This window comes from Musa acuminata, chromosome BXJ1-4 (genome assembly GCF_036884655.1).
Source record: "Musa acuminata AAA Group cultivar baxijiao chromosome BXJ1-4, Cavendish_Baxijiao_AAA, whole genome shotgun sequence".
NCBI classification, from domain to species: Eukaryota; Viridiplantae; Streptophyta; class Magnoliopsida; order Zingiberales; family Musaceae; genus Musa; species Musa acuminata.
In genome coordinates, this window is record NC_088330.1 from 37,622,500 (window position 1) to 37,646,814 (window position 24,315).

General features: G+C 37.1%; 2 protein-coding genes across 2 annotated transcripts; both read left to right on the plus strand.

The window, feature by feature from the left end:
- The first annotated feature begins 2,921 nt into the window (after positions 1–2,921).
- On the plus strand, positions 2,922–7,967 carry LOC135663650 (glycine-rich RNA-binding protein RZ1C-like). Its single transcript, XM_065176848.1, has 3 exons — positions 2,922–2,997; positions 3,174–3,305; positions 6,928–7,967. Exons 2-3 carry the CDS (start codon positions 3,195–3,197, stop codon positions 7,750–7,752), a joined length of 936 nt encoding a protein of 311 aa, XP_065032920.1. The 5' UTR covers positions 2,922–2,997; positions 3,174–3,194; the 3' UTR covers positions 7,753–7,967.
- A 4,015-nt stretch (positions 7,968–11,982) lies between these two features.
- LOC135663666 (purple acid phosphatase 2-like) lies at positions 11,983–17,791 on the plus strand. Its single transcript, XM_065176849.1, has 8 exons — positions 11,983–12,341; positions 13,072–13,272; positions 13,382–13,493; positions 14,593–14,819; positions 15,873–16,011; positions 16,712–16,932; positions 17,235–17,356; positions 17,472–17,791. The coding sequence occupies exons 1-8, from the start codon at positions 12,156–12,158 to the stop codon at positions 17,662–17,664; spliced, it is 1,401 nt and encodes a 466-aa protein (XP_065032921.1). The 5' UTR covers positions 11,983–12,155; the 3' UTR covers positions 17,665–17,791.
- Positions 17,792–24,315: the final 6,524 nt, after the last annotated feature.

Here is a 24,315-nt window from a genome sequence, read left to right on the forward strand (position 1 = left end):
CACCGGTGACGCCATCATAATGATTTTACTGGTCTCCGTATGTAAAATCACCCATGAGGCAGAAGTATATATATATATATATATATATATATATATATATATATATATATATATATATATAATAATAATGATATCAATGTAGAATATAAAACATATGAAGTTTATATTGTCTGAGAAATGCCAAGTTTCAAAATACACCGGTTGGTGAACAAATGTATCGTGTAGTCCACGGGTCGATGTCGGGAGTCTTCTGTCGATTGAGCTGGATACTGAGGTCGATCGGGCCCTCGCGTCGTGGTATTGATCAGCGTTCCTTGGTGTGCCGATCCGGGCGTCGTGTATGCCGAGCTATGTCTCTCCTTCTTCGGGGTGGTTGTCAGCTCGTTTTCGTGAGGTGGTCGTACCCTCGGAAAGGGGTGCTGGTTGGCGTTGGTCAAGAGCCAAGTCGATTGGCTGCTCTCCTTCGTGCACTAGATGGCGATTCCCGGATGGTTGGCAACTCGCCTACGTGAGGTGGCTGCGTTTTCTTGTAAAAATGGTCATTGTCGAGATCACCCGATGAGGCCCCTTCAATGAGCAAGTCAGTGAGGTGATCAATTGATCCTTTTTTTCTCTCCTCTTCCTGGATCAGGTCAGTGGTATTTATACATGTGTGCGAGAATTGGTCGGGCCCTGGTCCGACATGACCGTTGACTCTGGGGCGAAATAACCTCTCTGACGAGATGACATCTTCAGGGATGCTTGAGCGACGTCAGACAACACTGCCTTAACAGCAAACGGCACCTCCCCAGCTCTTGGGGTGGTCAGGCCGCACAGTCGCACTGTTGGAGCTTGACGTGACGTGCACCCCGCGATTTTGGAGACGTACGGTGTCGCTTCGATCTACAGAGTCTATCGGTGGTTCACATACGACCAAAATACACCCTATCAACTCTAAATGTACAGTATTCTATGTCTCAATTAGTTAAACAAAGTAGGAATCACCATCAGAAGAAGAGACGGAAAAACCAAACCACGTGATGAATCATTTGTTGGTTCTATAAGCACTAGACATCATATAAATTCACTGTTTCAATCAACACTAAGGATTGATGTTTATGGTGCTGCCTCCCTCTATAGCAATCGTGTCTGCGTTCTTAACACCGATCTCAAGCTTCTCCCAGATGAAGCTGACGCTACCGCTGCCTTCAATCCTTAGGTTTAGATCCTTCGCGAGAAGGATGATCAACTCACAGCACTCACACTTGTTGACGGTGCGGTCCTTGTCCAGGAATCCACAGCCGTCGTTGCGGCACGTAGGGCATATAGTATCGCCGTCGTCGTCTTCTCCTTGAGAAATGTCAGCATTCTGTTTGGTGTTACGGCCCATCTGATCACTGTTTGAATCTGCACTGTGATCTTCATCGCCGTTTTGGGAGTTGCCTCTGCTCGACTGCCTCGTCCACGCTTCCATGACGAGGGCTGCGGCCGAGGGGTTCTTGTGGGGGTGTGTCAGGATGGACATCTTCCGGAATTGCTCCCTTATCTTGCGCAGGTCCGCCGATCGGTGAATGCTTTTATGTATGTAAATGTTTTTATGTTTTTATGTATATAAAAAAAAATTTCTCTCTTCTGAATATTCGAAATATAGGTAAGATCCAATCAATTTTACTAACTCAATTCGACAATCAAAATCAATCTTATCAAATTTAAACATGAAAACCAAGTCTATTTGGATAATAATATCTGACATAAGCCAAACTTCAAGTAATCTATTACATGAATTCAATCCCACAAAGGATGGACATATAATTTTGTGTTTTTGTTTAATTCGCTTATGGTGTTTTCAATAGCATTTATAATATTTTATTAATGCATTAAAATACTATAAAAATTATTAAAAAGATACTATAAATGATATAATATTACGTCTCATTAATTGGCATTGCTCATAGATTATTATAATATTATATTTTTTAAATTATAGTTAGTTTAACCGATGTAAGGAGTCCATTTAGATTATTTATATTATTTTTAAGTAGAACCAATAGTAAGTCGATTTTTTATCTTTATTTGGGTAATATTATGTTAATTATTATAAATACTTGTTTGAATATAATATTGTTGAATCTCGAATTTTGATGATGAAACCAATTGATAGTATTTATGTTTTGATCTATATTTTGAGTGACGTAGGATGCTTCGACCAGGATGAAACAATTAAAGTAAGAAGAATCATGTTGGATCGGAGGAAAACATGTCAGAAGATTGGACGTCGATCCGGAGGATTGGTCGACGTATCAACAAAAGGCTTCGACCATGAATTCGAGTATTGACGTAATTTTACCGTTGCACTAATTTACCCCCCTCTTAATGTCGACCCTGTTCCTAACAAATATGATATATTAAATAGTTTATAGTGTATTTGATTTTGACTTATTTATAAAGTTTTTAAGTAGGTCTTATAGTATGGTGGTTAAAACACTATAACAAGTAAAAAAATAAAAAATAATAAATAATATTAATTTTAAAGCTAAAATATGAATATTTTCTAATAAAAAAATTTACTCTAAATTAAATATATCTCCAAGGTGGTTAAGATGTAAGGATTATGAATCTTAACAAAATCTAAGCCTACTTAACATTGGTTTAATTGAGTTTTTATTATTTTAAAAATATAAATACTTAAAGTATGCTTAATATTTTTAGTATCATAATAAAATTTTAAATGATATCAATGTAAACTTAATGGAGATCAACTATGACGGTATATAGGTTTTGCTGGGGCTAAGGGAGACATATGTAATTTAGCTTAAAAAATACATCAACGATCATGGTTCGTTGAATACGAACGGGACCGCACCGGATTCTAGTAATCAGGACCGTCCGATTTTTTGACCAGGTTAAACTTAAATGAGCACCGCGAGGCGTCCTATTGCTGATTTCTCATGGTCTTATAAGTATACGGAGCTCTGATTTAACTCCCTAGGGTTTCTATCTTCGTGCTTCGTTGTTCCGGTAGGGTTCCAGCATCTTCTTCGTCTACCCTCTTTTGCGATCTTTTATTGGTGTCCTGATGATATAGGAACCGAGAGATGGATCGATCTGGAAATCTTTGTGGTTAACGCCATATTTCTAGGGTTCTATTTTGATCGATTGTGTTGCCCTTTTCCGTTTCTTTTTCTTGTTTTTAGATATTGAGATTTTGCGCGGAGATGTCGGCGAAGGAAGAGAACCGGATTTTTGTAGGAGGCTTGTCGTGGGACACCACGGAGCGGCGGCTGGAGGGGGAGTTCGGCCGCTTCGGGAAGGTTATCGAGGCTCAAGTATTGATCGTCCGCTCATCTTTCAATTATTTTCAGCAATTAAGTTTTTTTCTTGTGTTATGTGTGATGCTTCTGTTGGTTATTGAAATTATAACTTATTGTGTGTTTGAAGGATCGAAACTTCAAGGAATATATCATTTGTTTAACATTATTTTTTTAATATTCGTCTGTTTAGAGAAAAAAATAGAATTTTATTATATGAAACACGTTATGTTGTAGACTTTTTCATGTGTATACAAGTCATAGGCGTACAGATAGACTTGGATGTCATGAGATAATTCTTTCCTATAGTTCTTATGTATTATAAATAATTAAGGTTTTAGATGATATTCATTTCTTTTCTAACATGATGTTGTTTGTCGTGTATCATTGTGGCATCTGTTTTCTGAACCTTTCTATATTCCATTGCTAATATTTTGTACTCTTATAATGATTCCACTATTTTTTTTCTTAATGCTTAGCTTTGCATGAATATCAATCTTCGTTCCACTTTTATTGGTGCATGTGACAACAGAACTCCTGTCTAAGTTTCTGAAGCTGCCTATTAAAAAGGAAGGGTTGTTTGTTTTTCCTCTTGATGAATAACCAAGGAGCTACAGACACTCTTTTGGAAGCTGACGAGTCTGCCACTTTCTATTATCTTTCTGTCAGCATTGTTTTAGTTAACAGACACCTGCGAGTGCATTTATGAGTAGAATGCTGGCTCAGAGTGATGCTTCCAGTTCTTAGAGTTGAATATTTGATATAGAGCAGTCAATGTCGAGACAAATCTTTGAAACACAATAGCCTTGGTGACATATCTTGGATTGGATCGTTGGTTTTGATATTGGCAGACGACATTTGCAAAATGCTATATTAATGCCATACTCTGATGGTTTGTGATTCTATGTAGCACTTAAATATAAACTATCCAAGGGAACTCACAATGCCTGCTTTTAGTGGTCATCTAAGGCTTGGCTGTTATTTGATAAAAGTGCTTCATTGTTTGCCAAAACACTGTCAGAAGAGCAGCTTTTGTGATAAAGCATTTAATATGTTACTGGGATCCCTGTTATCTTTGAGGTTTGCTATCTACAGTATGCATGATCGTCCAGAAAAACAATCTCAAGATTATGCTGCACAATCTACTCTTCATTGGACTGCATTGCAGATCGTAGAAGGTTTTAAATTTTAGTGTCAGGCTTGTTTAGTTTAATAGCCTTTTAACTTTAACTGAACTTTGAATTTAAAGGGAAGAATGCTAGATGCATTTGACTAGATCATTCACATCTAATATTGTCCATCAGAAGGGGAAAAGAATGTGTGACCTCAAAACTCAGTTCAATGCTTGATTGTTTCTTTATATGGCTGGCCTCCTGTAGTACTTTGTCACTAAGTTCATATTCTTGGTTTCTTTCTTTTTCTGCTGATAAATCCATTGCAAGTGTCTTCTCTAGATAATATCATAATACATCTAAATTGCTTGATCTGGGAATGTCTTCTCGGCAACACTGAACGATGGGCTTATTATACTTCATGCATTCAATCTGTGCAATGCAGCATGGTTTTTGAACTTTGGTCTTTAGAGTGATTTAGATGGTTGTTTAACAAGCACAGAGACCACAGGGACTGGACAATTTACATGGAAAACCAGCTGGAAGTTGAAAACTTTCTTCTTGGTGATGGTTCAAGATCATGCAACAAAAAAATGTGAAAATGTACTGAATGTGGGAAGGGTGTAGAACAGTGTTCCTGATCTAATATTTTGGTTGGCAATGAATTGGTATTTGAAGCCATTATTAGGAGAGAAAATAGTATATGCAGAATAGATGCTGATTTTTTTTCACAATTTGTCAGATTCTGTTATTGGTCTTTGGATTAGTGTCTGAATCATATCAAGCTCTGGCCCATCATAAAGCTCGCACAAAATAGCTGTTCAAATTCATGCTTATGCTTGTTTTCCCTCTTTGACTTGGACATCTTGAATTAGATCTTTCCTTTCCTTTGAACCTAATGTTCCTTCTACAACCTGATGTCCTCTGAATGACAGATGGCATCATATTGTTTCAGTTCATTTCGTTTACAATGTATCTGCTGTCACTAGCTTTGTTTCATATATTTTAATGGGTTTAGCAGCAATGTTTACGTTGGCCAAGAGTGACTGGAGATGGACACCAAATCACTTATTGTCATGGTTTTCATTGTATTGGCATTTAGTTTGTGGTTTTTCAGATAACTAGCTCTCACAAATTTTTGGTGGTAGTCCTTTATAAAAGTTGCTGGCAGTCAGTCTTATGGCAACACTTTTCTGAATTTTATCTGTTTTGTGATATTTTGGAGATCTTAATGTATCTTCAGATCTGCTTAACTCTTAACTCAGTAAAATGATTCTTTCTGAAGTGCTTGCACCCAATTTCTTCAACTGTTTCATATAAGAATGAGATATACTAACTGACAGTATGCCAATGTGGACTGGTTGGAAGATTTATTCCTTGAGATATTTGAGCCAGTTCGTGTCGGCAGTTGTTTCATTCACTACATAGGAAGATCTAGTGGTTAGGTGTTAAAGAATTGCTCAAATTTATGTAATGATGCACTAAGATGACGCTGAAGTCTGTCAATTGATGTAATCGCAAGACCAGCTGAAGTGTTCGTTAGAACATGTTGCACCTACTCTTGGTTGATTGCACTGAGGGGTGTCTTTCATTTGGATGTAAGACAAGAATTGTACCATTTTTTGGATGTTGTGCATATCCAATATAGATATTGGGTAAAAAATTTGCATGGACTACATTAATCATAGCAGATTATGGCTCATTATACAATTATTATAGTTAGATGTCTGGATGAAGCAAATGGTGTTTGTGACTTTTATGGTGACCTTGTTCATCAATACTTTCTGCTATGATCAGGTAAATGATACATCGATTTTACGCTGATGTCTTTTCATTTCTTTTTCTTCTTTGCAAGTTGTTTTCTTTAATGTCACAACTTCTCATATAAAAATTGATGTTCTCATATAACTAACACAGGCTTACTTTCTCGATCTTCTCTTTTTTTTTTCCTTTTCATAAGTATAGATAAATCTTGTCATGATTTTGCTTATATATAGTCCTCATATACACCTCAATTACTGATGTCAGATTTATTTATTTTTAATGCCAGGGGATATTGTCTTCTGAAATTATTCTCTTTACTTTTATGTTTTATGGCATTCTTGTCAGTTGTTTCATCTTAAATATACTTTCTTAGGGGCTCCGTTAGACATGGAGTTAGTCTGTGTCTAGTATTTGAGAAATATAAAAGAAGAGAGAAGAGGAAATGATGCATCATATATTATTTCTGTTGAAATAAGGATTACCTTTTGGTTCATGCATTTATTTATGCAGTCATTTACCAAAGTGAGATGATTTTGGTTTGGTGTTACTATTAAATTTTCTACTTGGCATTTTCTTATACCATAGCAAACAAATATACTGTCCTTTTATTATTGTGGAAAGAAGAAACCTCATTCTCCTAAAATGGCTTTGATGTAATTCCTGTTCCAGATTAATTTGTCAACATCTTTATATCACTCTTGCAGAGAGCATGGTGCAATATGATGTTGATCAGAATGGTCCAATTGTTGTTTTCCCACTTGTAGGTCATGCTGGAGAGAGATACTGGCCGCCCCCGTGGATTTGGATTTGTGACATTTTCTGATCCTCGTGCTGTTGATACTGCTATCAGTGAGATGCATGGACATGAGCTGGATGGACGAGTCATCTCAGTGAACAAGGCTCAGCCTAAGATGAGCACAGATGACACTGGCTATGGCTACAATGGAGGGGGATACACAGCAGGCAGCAGAGCTAGTTATCGTGGTGATGATGGGCCACCACCCGCAGGGCGTTCTGATGAATGCTTCAAGTGTGGTAGTCTTGGACATTGGGCACGTGAGTGCCCTTTGGCCGGGGGAGGCAGTGATGGTCGTTTCTCTTCTCGCTCGAAGTTCGGCAGGGGTGGTGGCCGTGGGGATCGTGGTAGGGGGCCAGATCGCTACAGTGATCGCTATTCAGATGATCGTTATGATGGGGGTCGTTATGGGGACCGAGATCATTTTGGTAACAGGGACAGTCGTTATAGTGGTGGCCGTGATCGATATGCTAATGATCGTTACGGACCTCCCGGGGATCGTTTTTCGGGTGATAGGTATGGAGGTGGACCTGATCGTTACCCGCAGAATGGATACGTCAGGGAAAGAAGCTATGAACGAGATGGTCCGCATGGTGGTGGTACCTATGATCGAGAGGGAGGGCCAAGAGGCAGTGGCTATGACAGGGATGGACCACGTGGTGGTGGCAGTGATAGATACGGGAGTGGTGGCCCTGCACGTTATGATGGTGGTGGAAGTTTCAGGGACAGGCCCAGGCCATATGATCGACCAAGCAGGGGTGGGCGCCCACCATCTTTTGATGTTCGCTATTGATGAATGTAGGCTGTTAACAGTTAACCTGCAGTTGTTTTTCCTGACTTTGCTCTTTGCTACTCTAGGGTTGATTGTGGAACAATGCAGTGGTTTTTGGTTTTGTTAATATAAGGATGGAAGATCTGTTCTGTCCTTTTGCTTTTGGAATCATCTGAATCCATCTGGCAATGTTAGCAGCTATATGATAGTTTGTCTTATACATTCAGATTGACTCAGTGTCTTGATATTCTTCCATCTGTTGACCTGGTGGATTGTTGCAGTGCAGGCTGTTATAGTTTCTTTCTGTTGATACTCGCACACTTTGTGTTGGTCGATGTGGTAACCATTCACTGACTACTGAGAATACTTTTCTGATCAGAATAGACTCTTGCATTCTGATATGCTCCTAGATCAGCTCCTGTTTAACTAGTCTTGTGCTCCTCTAATGTCCCCATTCGGTGGGTTAGCTTTGATTGGCTCCAAGTTCTCTATGCCTGTAATGCAAGTTTGAGCAAGGTGTTAACTAGCCGACGTGTCACCAGTTTGAATTGCAGCCACTTGCTGAAGGTCGAGGAACCTTTTTGTTTACATGCAAGTCTTTGGTTTATGTTTCCTGATGCCTGGGCATTATGTTGATCCTGTTTATTGAGATCGAATGCTCGTTGTGTGGTTGAATTTTGAAACTGCTCATTTATTGCTCAGCACAGATAAGGATGATCTGAGATGGTGTTGAGAATGATGTGCATGTTTTGGCAAACCCCCTGATGGCAGTGTGCTTTGTGGACGTTATTTTGCTCCCTCTTTTTTTGGGATCATTCTTTTAGGTGATGGCTCTTGTGGTATTAACTTGTCCAAAGCTTAGACATTTGTATTGGAATCTCACGTAAATAAAGTCCTGAGTGTATAGTTAATTTCATGGATTGGGTTTTTTTTTTTGTATCTCTTTTTATGGCGCCTTTAAATGTTTGAGTCTATGCGATAAATGACTGCATAAATTAACTAATTTAATTTAAGTCGACGTGATATTATCTATAAAATTGAGTCTACATTATTTATAAAATTAAGAATCTAAATAGATTTGATTAATCGGTTTGAATCGAGTAAGAGCTTCAGAATTTATTGAATTGATATCTTTCAAATTAAAATTGATTTGGTTTATAATCTTTAAAATTGAATCATTAGTGAATCATTTCGGATCAAATCAATTTTAAATCGATTCGATCCCGTCTGATTCTATTTCTCTTGAGGATGCGGTTTTAGACAAGAAAAAAAGTCAAATAAATAAATAAACGTGCTATCTGATCTCTTCTCACGCTCGAATGATTTGGGTTGTCCAAAGCTATCCATCCACCATTTGGATGTCTTTTGTGACATGTTGATGCTTTGGTGGATCGTCCAAGATCCCCACCCATAGATTTAGTGGCATCCCCTTTGAGCTCGGTTAAGCAATCCGCTACAAGTCATCATCGGCATCTTATCTGTCTCATGAACCCATCCTTGAAAGTGACAAGGCAATGGATTAAAAGATTCCCAAGCCACTTCGTTCAAATAGTAAGTAAGTAGTCAACCATTGGACCATTCTTCCTCAACTACTCTTGAGGGTTATCACCAATCGTTACAGTTCAATAGATTCGAATTGAGAGGGTATGTTAGAGCGGTGCTACAATTTAGGTTACTTAGGTTGTATACAACCAAATTTATGGATCGAATGTTTTTTATTTGAAATTAATACTAATTATAAATGCTACGACGAATATAATGCTAAATCGGATTCGATCGGGTTAAACTAGGCTCTGATTAAGTTTGAGTTTGGTCTCGAGATAGCGCTAACTCGACTCAACTTAGAGTTAAACCTTGAACCCAAAGACCTAATAATTGGTTAGGACCACTCTGCGTTCAAGTTGACCCATCTATTTGACACTGAGATGTGATTGCTTGGAATTTGCTATCATCAAGATGGCAATGGCAATGGCAATGTTATGATTGGTTTTTCTCTCATTTCAGAAAACTTGAGATTCTATTCAAACATGTTTTTTCCATAAAACAAAGAGAAAAAAATGATACAAACATTTATGTTTCTTCTTTCTCTGGCAAATGGGAGGTTTTTCTTTTCCTTGTCAGAAACTTCTTTTCCACTGTCTCTCTTTTTCTTTGGCTTTAGAACACCATTGACCAATGGTGTTCCGATAGTTTCAATCGTAGTGGGGATCTTTCACTTTCTAGTATCAGAGTCAATGATGATGTTCCAAGGAAATCAAATAGTAGAGGGTCCTTTCTTGACCCAGCTCCATCAAACCTCAGACTCTACCTTTCTGAACATGGCAGGGGAAGAAGACATCCTCATATGCTCATCTCAAAGTTCAAGAAAGTTGAAGCCAGCAGACCAGTCTGACCATTAGAACCAGTGAAGTCACTGTGATGGGGTGTGTACATCATGTTGCTTCATGGAAAGGTTATGCAGACTCTGAAGAAGAAGATCCCAACTAGTTGCTGTTGATGGAATGTCATATTTCAAATCTCAATCACCTTTTAATTGATTGATGCTACTGAATTTTATTGGACTTAATTATTGATGTTGATATATATATATATATATATATATATATATATATATATATATATATTCAAGTCCAATAAGTAGAAAAAAATGTTAAACACCTAAAATAATAGATATTATCAAAGATTGAGAGTTCAAAAACAAAGCCAACAAATTTTATGTGTTAACCTCCACTTAGATTCATCATTGATTTTAAAAAGTAATATCTTAGCCTAATACTAAATTAGAAATTTTGATTTTATACTTAAACATTAGTCCGATGGTAATGTACAATAACTACTTGCTAAAGATTGAAAGTTTAGAATATCATCTGATTAGTTTACATATAAAATACTGATACAACGATGATAAATGGATTCACTTACTAAAAATTAAAGGCTTGATTAATTGATAAAAATTTTATCAGATCATTGAAAGATCTTGGAATTAAATTTTTCCTTCATTATTTATCCCCTTGAAAATTATTTGAATAAATTTTTGCTATTGTCACCTAGCCAATTAATGATTGAAATTTTTTTCCTTGAGATCAGCTTAGTAGGTAAGTTTTTTTATTTGATTTACCATTTTTTTTTATTGTCATAGCTGACTAATGATTGGAAAATTAACTATTTTAATTGTTCCAGTAGTGTGTGCCCAATATCTCATTGTTCTTTGACTATTATTTCATTTTACTCATTAAGATGGTGAATATTTTAATTAAAATTATAAATTTACAATTACCAAATAATTTGACTATAATTATTAGAGTTTAGTATAAGTTGGTCCCTTTTGTAAATACATAGGGTTTGTTTTTCCTAATTTGTTGTTATCAAATATGAAATATTTATTATGGTGGCATAGAGGAAGTCATCAGTTTGAATTATAAATCCATCCCTCTCCGTTTTATCCATTGTTTGATATTTATGCAAATCTCCCTCCCTCCTCTTATTTGCTTGCATCATGATTTAGTATACATCAAGTCTAGTATGATTTTTTTAATGATCATACGAGGAAATATTAGAATTTAATATATATTATATATCTTTTTTAATATATTAATATTAGATTTAAATTATCCCTCCTCCTCTTGTATATTATTATCGTCGTCTTCGTCATCGTCTGTTGTTCACCTACTATTATCGTTTATCATCCATTGCTTATTATCTATGGAGACAATACAAGATAGAAAAAGGAGGAGGAAAGGTGGGCGATGAGAAAAGATGAGAGAGGAGAGGGAAGACAAAATGATGGGATTATAGTGACAATGATGATAGAAATGAAAGCAATCAAAATACGACGAAAAGTATTAGAGAAGGAGGACTAGTTTGGATAGTTTTTAAGTTAGAAGATAATATTTGAGAAAAAAAAAATAAGAGTAATTATATATATATATATATATATATATATATATATATATATATATATATATATTCCGACTCAACTGAATTAAATCAAACAAATGCATTTTATATGGAGGAGATTATTCTCTCCTAATAAAAAAAGAAAAAAAATCATATATATTAATAAAAATATAAATCATATATTCTTGTCGACCAGACGACTAGAATATTTCAATGTCAACGTTGTAATGTCATCGTCACGCCATCTCATTTCTACGTATGTCGACGGCAAGATTTGTCCTTTCCTCGTCTTGCTTCCGCCCGCGATTCCGCACAGCTTGAAGTCAAATCTCTTATTTTCCAGTCTCAGTCCCAACTCCCAATCCCCCATCTCTCCCTCCCCTCTCGCCTTCCATTTCATCCGAGCCGATCCCACCGCACCTGCCTCCGCATATTCCCCTGTTTTCTCGCTTCCTAGCTCTCTTATATAAGTGACACCAAGAGGCCGAGGACAGAGACGACACAGAGAGCGATCACGGAGAGATCAGATGGGGAGATGGTTACGGATTCCTCTCCTTCTCGGGCTTCTCCTGGCCGTGGTTGTCGCAGGATTAGTCGACCGGTCCGACGGCGGGGTCACGAGTTCCTTCGTCAGGAATGCGAAGAAGGCCATCGACATGCCGATCGACAGCGACGTCTTCCGCGTACCGCCGGGCTACAACGCGCCGCAGCAGGTGCCTGCCTTTCTTCCTTGTGGTTAAAGCTGGCGCCTTTCATTGTTCTGTTCTTATTCTAGTTGCATCTTCCTGCTGTTGATCGTTCTTCGGATTGTTTTTGTTGGAGTACTTTGTTCGGCGTTATCTCAGATTGTTCTTGCGTTGATCTATGACCTTTTCTTTTGCCATCTTACGGTGTCAAGATCTAAATATTTGATCTTTTAACCGAATAGTAGTTCTTGTTGTCGCTCTGCTCTGCTCTGCCTTTTTTTCTCCTCGTTGCAAAAGACGAGCCTTGTTTTAGAACTTCTCCTTGCTGTGGCATTACCTAAGAATGTTCGTGTGTCGATCGATGCCCTTTTCTTTTGCTATCTTACTGATAACATTTCAAAATTGGATCTTTTACCTAATTGTTTGTTTCCATGAATAAATGAAATCCAAATATAACTCATATCAAAGGAGTATACCCTTTACCAGGGTTTTCTCTTGCTAAGAATGTCCTTGTCTTGTCTCATAATAAATGCAATCCTGTTCTTGCTTGGTCCGTACTATTTTCCATCTTCAATTTTACTGTGTATTGATTTCAAATCTTGATCTTTTACATGATGTATTCTTTCTATGTAATAATTGCAATCTATATATAACTACATCTGTTTTTGGGACAAGAATACTCCTCCAGTGGAAGATCAATTTCTATTTGATTTGTCGCATCATCATAAGCAACTCTTGTTGTTTCCTCTCCTCGAAGGTGCACATTACCCAAGGGAACCATGATGGCTCTGCCATGATCGTATCATGGGTGACCGAGGCTGAGCCTGGCTCCAGTAAGGTTCTTTATGGCACTGACAGCAACAAGCTTATCTTCTCTGCTGAAGGCAAGCATACTCGATACGAGTTCTACAACTATACCTCAGGCTACATCCATCACTGCACCATCAGGAAATTGAAGGTGATTGAGTAATCATTTTCTTTTCTTCCTTCTTTCTCTCTTTCTAATCTGTATGATTGATTCACACCGCCTGCCTCATCACTTGTTTCTCTTTGTTCTTTTGCTACAGCATGATACTAAATACTACTATGCTGTCGGCATTGGACACACAGTTAGAAAGTTCTGGTTCACCACCCCACCTAAAGTTGGTCCAGATGTTCCTTACACCTTTGGTCTTATAGGTATATTTTTTCTTATACTATCTTGATTCATGTCACTGTGATGTTGTATTGCTGCATGCAAAAGTAGTCCTTCCATTGCTGGTGACTTCTGATCATCCTATTAAATGTCAGTGAAATTTTGGAACTTGGATTTGACATGTCTGTTAAATTTGCTGCAGTTGTGTGTATGTATTAGAGCAAGTCACTGAATTGATTTTGTTGTTTTAGTGGTATCTCTCATTATTTTGTTATTTAAGAATTGATTTACTGATATCACCTTCCTGAACATTGAAAGTTTCTGACATTTACCTAAAAGAGATGAGAAACAGAGAAAGAGAAGAGTCTTTTCTCAATAGTGTTTCCAAGAAATTTTGTCGGGAATCTTTCTTTACTTACTTCCAAAGGAAGGTGGATCTGAAAGTTATACAGAAATCAAAGACTTTTATGATGATATTATGCTGATTAAACTTGATTAGCATGTGTTTCATGCATCCGTTTAGCACCTTCTTTGTCAGAAGACGTCCATTTTCTGTGTTGTTTTCTTACTCACTGGACTAACTACCCACCTCCTCCTTGAATGAAGTGGATTTCTTCGTTTTTGTGAGTATAGACTCATTAAATGGTCAAAGAAAATGTCTGCATATTTTTGATGTGATAGGTTGTAACATAAGAAGCACGAAGATACCTCTAAAAGATTGCGGGCATGTGATTTACGCATGGTTCACATAAGATGGGCTTTTAGCTCAATTTTATCATCTAAAGTTGACTATCATGTCCATATCTCTAAAAGATTGTCGGGAATATAATGTTTCTTTCTGTTCATTAAAATGTGTTCTTCCTTTAAGATTCTCTTCACTTCAACTTAGCTAAACTATCACATGATCATATGTGGCATATTTGGTGATCAGTTCGTTCCTATGCAATAGTCATTCTTATCATACACTCCTCTAATTAAGGTGCAAACACTGAAGCTTTTGATCCTTGGTTTTCATTCTGCATCTGAAATTTTGGTTAATTCAATGGATAGTAGTGAATAGATTTTTTTTTCTATTTAGTATTCTGCCTGTAGAATCCTTTCCAGTATTACATTCTTTTTCTGATCCTTTTGCATGATGTGCAGGTGATCTTGGACAGAGTTATGACTCAAATAGTACACTGACTCATTACGAGGCCAATCCAAAAGGACAGGCAGTGCTATTTGTAGGTGACCTCTCTTATGCTGATAACTATCCGAATCATGATAATGTTAGATGGGATACATGGGGTAGATTTGTTGAAAGAAGTACAGCATATCAACCTTGGATTTGGACTGCAGGAAATCATGAGATTGACTTCGCTCCGGAAATTGTAAGTGGGACAGTTACATTCACATACATTTTGGTGTCTTAATGGACTAGATTGATCGTAGTGTTTGAACTCATTTCTTGTTAATTGTGGTCTTCACCATTAACATTTGATATCGGAGAACACAGAAATGCTACATACGTGGTGGCAACAACAAAGCCATTTTACTAATTTTGGAAAATGTATACTGTCAATTCTGTGTCTTTAGAAGATACAAGCCAAATGAACAGAGGATACACATTGGTGTGGAAATTGAATCAATATGTCAAAATGAGGATTGAGATGGTATGGCATGATTATACATAATCAAGCGAAAATAATCCAACAACTAAGAGATGGAGAACTATTTCTTCACTACGACCATTTGGGGGAAACATGCACAAGATTTTGGTGGAAGTCTTTAAAGAAGATACCATGTAGCTTTCACTTATAGAGAACTTGTCCACTGAGAGGAAAGAATATTTATATGGTGCTGAAGGCAGATATCTAAACTTACGAGTATATGATGATTGATCCATAGATATTATAATTTTTATCTGGTCATTTTTCTATTTGTGATAATGCACATTCCACTATTTCTGGCTTTGAAATAACGTTACCAAGTAGGTAATCATTTTGTATCAGTGCCCATCAAATCCGCTTTAGCATCTAATTAGCAAGCAGAAACAGATGCATCCCTCTTTAAGGTTTAAAGGCAAAAATATTCTCATATTAAGGCTTTTAAAGTTTCACAAACTGGAAAATTAAATTAAAATAAGTAGAAAAAGATTAACTGAGACATGAAAGTGCTTCTAATAACAGCATCATCTTCTGGAGGTCTTATCATTTGAAAATTCACACTAATGAATTAAATAGAGAGTATCTGACACAGATAGAAGCTTCAATAACATAAATATAAATAAACATGGATGAGAAATAATGAGGTTAGAAATGATAAACTGATCTCACATTTTTTTGTATTCATTTTGATTCATTATAAATTTTCTTTAGAAATTTTGACCATTTGTCGGTTTGCAAGAATTTGGAAGAGCTGAATTGTTTATAACATTTTTTCAGGGGGAAACTGTACCATTTAAGCCATTCATACACAGATATCATGTTCCCTATAGATCTTCTGGCAGCACAGCTCCTTTTTGGTACTCTATCAAGCGGGCATCAGCATACATAATTGTTTTGGCATCATATTCGGCATATGGTATGGATTTCTAAAGACATAGTGTTATAGAGTGTGAGAAGTTATATGATATCTATATCTAATTTAAATGAGAATAGTAACTCTCTTGTAGTTGCATCTGTTCTCTTTCTGCTTCATAAAAAATAATTTGTAATGACTCAAGCAAGTGTTGTATATCGAGTGTTCTTTTACCCTTTCTTGCCCTGATTCATTTAGCTCATCTGAACATTTTCTGAAGTTTTAATTTTATATTTAGCTCATCTGCATGGACCATTAAAAGTTATATATTGCCATCTTGTGCATAATTTGCACTTCTGTTGTAAAGAAGTGGATCTTATTATAATATGATGAATAAGCACATTTGTATTTGGAAAATTCTTACCATTACACTAGCAGATGCTCTGTCAGGTTTCCATTGCCGACATCTTAACAATGCAAGAGAAGCAGATGACTTTTCAATTTTTTGCATTCACTTTGAGATGAAATGGTCAGTGTATGTGTAAAAGATTGTTATGTTACATACTCAGACATATCTCACATATTTCAGAATAATCTTTTCCATTTGATATTCTTTGGTTGGATTGTCATCAGTATTTGTGTATTACTTTCTTACTAAACACTGGTAGCTTTTGATTGGTAACACTAAATTTACATCTATTTGGCTTTGCCTTCTTTTGTACAAGGTTTTTGGTGTTTAACTGTTTGTGTTTCATTTTAACAGGAAAGTACACCCCTCAGTACAAGTGGCTTGAAGAAGAGCTACCCAAAGTGAACAGGAGTGAGACTCCATGGCTGATTGTTTTAATGCATTCACCATGGTACAACAGCTACAACTATCACTACATGGAAGGAGAATCGATGAGAGTGATGTATGAGCAATGGTTTGTACAAAACAAAGTCGATGTTGTATTTGCCGGGCATGTTCATGCCTATGAACGCAGTGTAAGTATCTCTTGGCCATCTCTTTCCTTCCTACATTCTGGTTACTCTTCTCCATACTTACATCTGACTTGGGTGCTTCCTCTAGTTGTACTGCCATTAACCATGCTATACTTCTTTTTGTAGTGTGTATTCTACTAGTATTTGATTAGATATGGTGGTATAAGAATAATGATACCAGATTTGATGCTCTGATGATATTTTCTTTGATGGAAGATCATCATAATAACCGAATTGATGCCTTGTTTAAAGACCAACCTCAATATGATCTCTCTCTAATGGCCTAAATGTTCATTGTGTTGCAGCACAGAGTATCGAATATAGCTTACAATATAGTGAATGGAAAATGTAAACCAGTTCGAGATGAATCAGCTCCTGTATATATCACCATTGGTGATGGAGGAAATCTAGAAGGGCTTGCTAGCAAGTAAGACTCCACATGAAACATATAGTCTATGCTTGTTAACATTTTAAGATCGCACGAATACAAGGAAAATTTCTTCTTGTTGATCCTTTTTTTTCTTTTTGCATCTAAAATGAAGCATGTCAGAGCCACAGCCCAGCTACTCGGCTTTCAGAGAAGCCAGCTTTGGTCATGCTGTCTTTGAGATCAAGAATCGAACCCATGCCTACTACACTTGGCACAGAAACCAGGATGGAGATGCAGTGGCTGCTGATTCAATGTGGTTCTACAACAGATACTGGAAGAGTGCGGATGAGATCCCAGCAGTGTAATTGCCGATCCTTGATTACGATGTTGAAGAATAAATTCTGGTCTCAATTTGCAATGCAGTCTCAACTTTGGATTCTGTAATAAAACTCTTTTTCCTGTTAATTTAGTAAACTCATTGTTTCTTGATTACCACTATTTGATGCATCTCTGGCTTGTTTGTGTCAAATTACTCATTGGTTGGCATCCTACTTATAGATGAGTAAAAGCTTTCTGGAAAAGTTATCAGTCATCAGAATTGTACTCAGCCTTTTAGTCAGATCAAACTGACTTGACAATGTAAGCTGAATTGATTTCATGGCACCAGTTTGGCACTCAGCACTTAAAACAGAGTCCATGTCTTGAAATGTGGATGACAATAGTAGCAATTTGGACATTGGTGTTCTGATAAAAAAATTTTCATCATAATTATGATCCTTATGACAGTTATTATCTATCATGGTGTTATATCACTGTTCTTTGAATTTAAAATATTAACAGCATTTCTAGTCATTGTAGTAACATAAATATATATTATTTTTGTAATTTTTGTAAAATCCTAAAAAAAGAACTTCTATTGTGATAATATCATAATTGACAAACAGAAAATTATCCAACACATGATAGCTCTGTTAAAAAGCCACTTCTGCTTGGCCTCTTACATATACAAGTATCATCATGGACTCTTACATCAAGAATTAACATTCTCAGCATATTTAATTTCAAGGCTACACCAAGGTTGTGATGCATGAACATTTAACATCTACCCAAGCATTCCTATGAATTCCTATGATCTTTAATGGACACTAAGTAATATACATACACATACTTTAACTTCTTTAAGTTACTATTATACCTCATATCTCTACAGGTATTGTGCCAGGATGACACACAGGTTTCTCTACAAATTAAAAATTATAAAAAATATCTGATAGTAGGAGTCATTTTAGGGCTAATAGAAGCTATATTCCCCATGCACCAAAATAATAATAATAAAAAAAGAGGATGATAGTAAAAGTGGCCATTGTATGTAAGTAAACACAAAAAAAAAAAAAAAAAAAACCTTAAGCAGACTGTTCAGTGCATACTTCAGTGTCACTTAGATCTTCAATTATCTGGCATCAGTTAAAAGATTCTGCAAATTTCCATAGAAAAGGGCATGCAAACAACAGTGAGAATGCACAGCAATGATTTATAAGGACTGAAGGCACAAGGAGCCACTGGAGTTAATTGTGTTTGATGCTTATAATTCTTGACATACAGGAAAAATGTACATTTCCAGAAAAGCCTTTTTAGAGAAACAAAATTTCCCCTTGCTTTTCTTACAAGGAAACATCTCTCAAGGTGCCTCAAGATCCAGTCTGTGCACACCATTAAAGCTTGGATTAGTGAGAATTTCTGTTATAAGCTTAAACCCAAAATTTCCAGTAAATATAATTCTTCAATTCACAAAGTCCTTATCTTCTTATCTTTATTCCATATATAAAAATGTATTCACTGGTTCTACAAGCTAATGCTTGCATAAGAAGGCCATCATGCTAGTACAAGAATTTAGTTTGAGCTGGTGTTGCAGAGAGAGTATACCCTGCAAGTCCAGTAAGCACAAAGGTCCTAATACTTGAATCAATTGGATCAAATACATGGGCACCACCTCCACAAGAATTCAAACTCAGGATCTTGTCATGATGAAAAGTATCAAGGTTGGTTCTTCTGAGATTCAACCAACACCAAGTAGCAAGGTTGGGTTTATTCTGGGAGTCAAGGCTCTGTTTCTTTTTTTTATTTTTCTGAATACTCTCACTTATTTGTTGATATTATCCTAACATGCCCCCTCATTTTTTGCCCTAAAGCATGCAGAAAATTACACAGTGCAGGTCCAATTTGATTGGAATCACCTCTCAAATCCATACAAGATATTGTTGGTTCCTTTTCCAAAGTTTAGCAGACATCTAACTTCAGTTACAGCTACTGATCAGTTGTCCCGAAAATGACATCTATTTTTTAAAGATAAAAAAGTAAAGAACTTTATTGCCGAAAGAAAACAAAAGATTTAAGTTGGTAGGAAATGAGTTCCTTAAAAGATACTAAAGTTTACTTGCCCAAGTTTTTTTTGTTTTTTTTTACCAAATAGAATATCATTTTATAATTATCGATAGTAGACAGCAAATGAAAAGTATCCCAACAATTCTTAGAATTCTCCAACGAAAAGAGATTTGTCTAAAGAGGATATGGATCATCAACTATCATAGTTAAGTTGATCCAATTAATTACTAGAATTTTTCATTAAACAGAGTACAGATAAGGCCTAACACTTTCATCAGGTTTAATCGATTTCATCATGTACTACTGGCAGAATTGCCAGCAATAGTGTACAAATACATAAAAGTATATGCAGTATATGATAGCTTATAGTGTAGACATTACATAAAGGCATGTACTGCATAACTTTGAATGCTTTTGATTCTCTTCCTATTTGATGTAGTTATTGGAAACAAGAAGCAAAATGAAACCAGAGATGAGAAAAATACTTGGATCTTCACCCACAGTCATCAAGCATTAGTAAGGAAATGCAAAAGGCATGCAGTACTCATTTTTATCCCTTCACTATGACCTCAATGCTTTTTTATCTTAGAAATGTGCCAAGTGACCAATGACTTATCGACACATGGATCGATCGAGCAAAGCGCCGAAAGAAACCTAGTTAGAACATTATAAAAAGCAATCTGTGATCCTCAAATCTGTGGACTACTTTTGAGAGTCCTGATGGCATCATGTTGCTTTCGATATTGCTTTCTTTTGAGAGTCTTAATGGCATCATTAGCTTCGCTGCTTTCTCCTTAACCATCGTTTGGGATTCTCTTCTTTAAGGTATCCACTGATTCAGCAAAGCAAGCAAAGAAGAGACCCAGTTTGCGTCACACACCATGCAGCAAGAAAATTACATGGAGTTGCACCAGAGTTGGTGACAGCCTACGAAGGCCACTCCAATGCTGGCTGAAGCAAAAGGGAGAAGAAGAACAAAGACAGTGGCCAATGGCCATATCATATGAGCTCATTGCCACCAAACGCGCATGCTGCCACCTTAAAGCCAGTATCCAATATTCCATCACAGTCTGCGACACTACCTCTCTCTTTCGGAACCAGATCATTCTCCCATATCTTCCTTGGTATCTCAAAAAGATGAGGGAATCTGAAGCCTCTCTCACCATCCTTTCACCAAAGCTGGGTTGCTGTGTGGCTTTCCAAGTCTGAGTCCTGATGCTAGCTGTGGCCACATGATATCAAACCCTAAAAATGGGCACTGGATGGGGCTGTCTCACCTTTTGAGAAGCTGAAACATGCAGGCAAAAGATAGATTACGGGGAATAAAGCTACTGAATATAAATCTCACATTTGAACTATCTTGTTTTCCTTTTCTTGGATGCATATATTTCTTTTCTGACCAATATGGGTCCACATCAACAGTATCAAAGTGGGTTAAAAGCAGCACTATCATATTTGCCTCTTGTTATCTGTATCCTTCTTTTTCTCTTCTTTTCCTATTTGCCTGTTTGTCTAACTATGCTTTTGAGGGTACGTTTGGAGTTCATCATGGTCACTTTGCAGCCATCAATTCTTTTTTCTTGTCTTATTCTAAAAGTTGTCTCATTTATAGTTCCATCATTTATCACAAACATTATATATATATATATAATAAATATTGGTGTTGTGAAGTCATAGTAGTAGCCAGTGGGAGACCATATACGCTTGATATTGTCTAAGCTGAAACTTATTTTGCGTGCGTGATTGCAAGCCAACCAAATTGATTTGCTTGAGGGGTAAACATAGGCTTGGATGTACAGATTACTCCGAGGAGGAGGTGATCATTCCATGAAACAATTGGAATAAGAATCAGACAGGAGATCCAAGGCATGATAAGAGGAGAGAAATCATTTGGCCACAAGGTCCCGAGTCACCATCATCGATGATGAAGGCACATCTATTATGTAAGTGGGGGGGGGAGTCCACATGAATCACTAAAGTATAGGGCCATGCTCTGAGGAGGTGATCATTCCACGTACATGAGAAGAGAGAGAAGAGGATGATTTGGGCAGACAAGCCCCAGGTCTCCATCATCGATAACGAGGACTCATCTACTAAGTACGTAGGTGGGGAAGGCAATGTGAGTCACTGAGATGTACGATACCAGCTCGCCCTGAAGGCCTGCAGGCCAGCCGCCATGGCCGACCTCGATGCGACGAGCAAGGCTGGCAGGCACAAGCCATGTGCTCCGCGTGGTGGTCCTCCTGCAAGCAACACCGGGCGCCATGTCGATGGCTTTGGAGCATGCAGGTGCTGCCACGAGTTCATGGAGGAACGTAACAGGAGAAGCTTTAAGGGACAACGTGAGAAGCCATGGTCCCAACATGGTGCAAGGAGCGGAGGAAGCGTTGGGCGTCTTGTTCTTGGGTGGAAGAAGAAGAAGAAGAAGACAAAGCTTGGGAACAGGAGGAGGAAAGGGATTTTGCCCATGGGTGGTGGGGTTTTCTACCATGAAATCGTGCACTGATGAGCTTCCACGGATGGCCATGTTGTGCTGCTGCCAGAGCCAGTTGATGTGGTCAGGCACTGTTTGGCCAGCTTAGGTTGATGCAAGCTTTTGAGCATGAGTTTGGAATTTTGTACCGACGTTATGGATTTGGCAAAGATCTAATAAGTGGGCTATTGGAAGTTTATAATTAATTAATGTTGTATTTTTGCACAAGTTATGGGACATGAAAACTTTGGTAAGTTGCTTCATTTCCTATCTTAGTGTAATGCTTTAGCAAAAAAAGACGATAGGAAGAAAAGAACCATCATCAGTCATCCTCAGGGAAGTGTTCGACATCCAAAGGATGTGGATGTGCTTCTCTCGGGATGCACAATATCTAATTCTCATGTGGTGGGGAATTGGTGGTGAGACCACATGAGATCGAGGCCACGAAGACATGTAAATTGTGACCGCCTGCCAAATTATTCTTTCTCATCTTAAGCAGCAGATATGAACTGCATTTGGTTGGCTGTAGCTTCTTCATTAAAGCTGTAGCTGTTCCTGCCATGCCAAATCCCCACAAACCACATATTTCTCATTATAACTTGTGAGTACTGATTCTTGTAACTCGAATATAATATATGAACACGATTTGATTGGGTCACACTCGCTGTCTTTTAGTAATGAATGGCAATAGATTTTCGTCCTACTTTGAACTTAAATTCAAAGATTAATTATGTTTGAGCATATGGTTCGTTCGTTAGTTGTTGATTTGAAGATTCTATTAAATATCGAATCTATGTAGAAGCGCAAATATATTAAAATAGTATAATTCTTTAAAACTTTACTTGAGGGATTTTTTGAATAATGTGATGTGAGACTATTACATTTAAGATCATAGTTAAATACTCGGAATGATTACATATTTTCTCCGATCATAAGTTCGATCATAACGATCTACTTAGTCAACTTCTTATTTGTGTATGATGTGATTAATTTTATCGAATTGAATCAATCTCCTAACTAGTATAATGCTAGTTGCAATGTCGACCGAATGAGATTGAGATATTGAAGAAAATTAAGATTGACTTATAACGATATAAATAATATATTTTTTTAAATAATTTTAACTTAAATATTTCGAGTATATTTAATAAAATTAATAGATTAATTATCCTATTAGATCAAATCATGATAATTCCCCTTGTGGTTTTATAAATGTCAGCTGGATCAAATTTCCAATTTCCAGCTATCTCCATCTTAAAATATAAACTCATATCCACATCTATTTATGATCAAAACGTATATTGATAATTTATCTTCAAAATGTGTCACAAGGACGGGTCCCACTAGGTCGCATCCATATCTACCTGTCTGTCTGTCTGTCTGTCTGTCTATAAGGTCATCTCAACCACTACCTCCACCACCATCCATCCATCCGTCCATCCATCCATCCATATGCTATCACCATAATTATCTACTTGATTTGATCAAACTAATTTTTTGAATTTTTTATTTATATATGATATGAAATAATTGACATGTGAACGCTCGAGCATTGTATTATTGCCATCCCGACACCCACTGAGGCACGATAATGTTGATTACAACATCTGATGTTTCGTCATATTTGAATGATGCCCGATAACTACGCGAAGTTGCTTTCATGGAATATCTTCCCATTAAACACTGATGATTAACAGAATCATCAACAAAATAACCTCATAAGTTTCATCTTCTTTTACTCCTTTGAAATCATCGTTCTTACTTATTGTCGAGTATGTCTTCGATGCGCCTTCCATTCAATTGGCCACGTAACGGAATCGGACTCTAACCAGATTAGTTCCATGATCCACATTAACACGTCAAATAACCAAAAGTAACAACAAACGGTTTAATGTCGATCATCTATAACAAAGATATATGGAAGGAAGCTATGTGATTCATTTGATCAAAACAAGAAGGATCGTTCTTTTGGTCGTAACATGTTTCGTGGTAGGTGGCAGTTACGGGGAGAGAGAAGAGGTGGCGAACAGGTGTATGGGGTACGTAGAACGTTTCTGCAAGCGTGAGTACGTCGTCCGCGGAGGAAGCCTGCAGAGTGGGAGTGCGAGGGAGATCTTTAAAGCGCGATATCGGCTTACGTTCCCAATCCCCGCGAGTCCCC

Bases quoted from the DNA above. Each gene is read 5' to 3' on its own strand.
- LOC135663650 (XM_065176848.1), top strand. From the start codon at position 3,195: ATGTCGGCGAAGGAAGAGAACCGGATTTTTGTAGGAGGCTTGTCGTGG. The intron at 3,306-6,927 runs GTATTGATCGTC...TCCCACTTGTAG, and splicing joins GGAAGGTTATCGAGGCTCAA to GTCATGCTGGAGAGAGATAC.
- LOC135663666 (XM_065176849.1), top strand. From the start codon at position 12,156: ATGGGGAGATGGTTACGGATTCCTCTCCTTCTCGGGCTTCTCCTGGCC. The intron at 13,273-13,381 runs GTGATTGAGTAA...CTTTTGCTACAG, and splicing joins GCACCATCAGGAAATTGAAG to CATGATACTAAATACTACTA. The intron at 14,820-15,872 runs GTAAGTGGGACA...ACATTTTTTCAG, and splicing joins TTGACTTCGCTCCGGAAATT to GGGGAAACTGTACCATTTAA.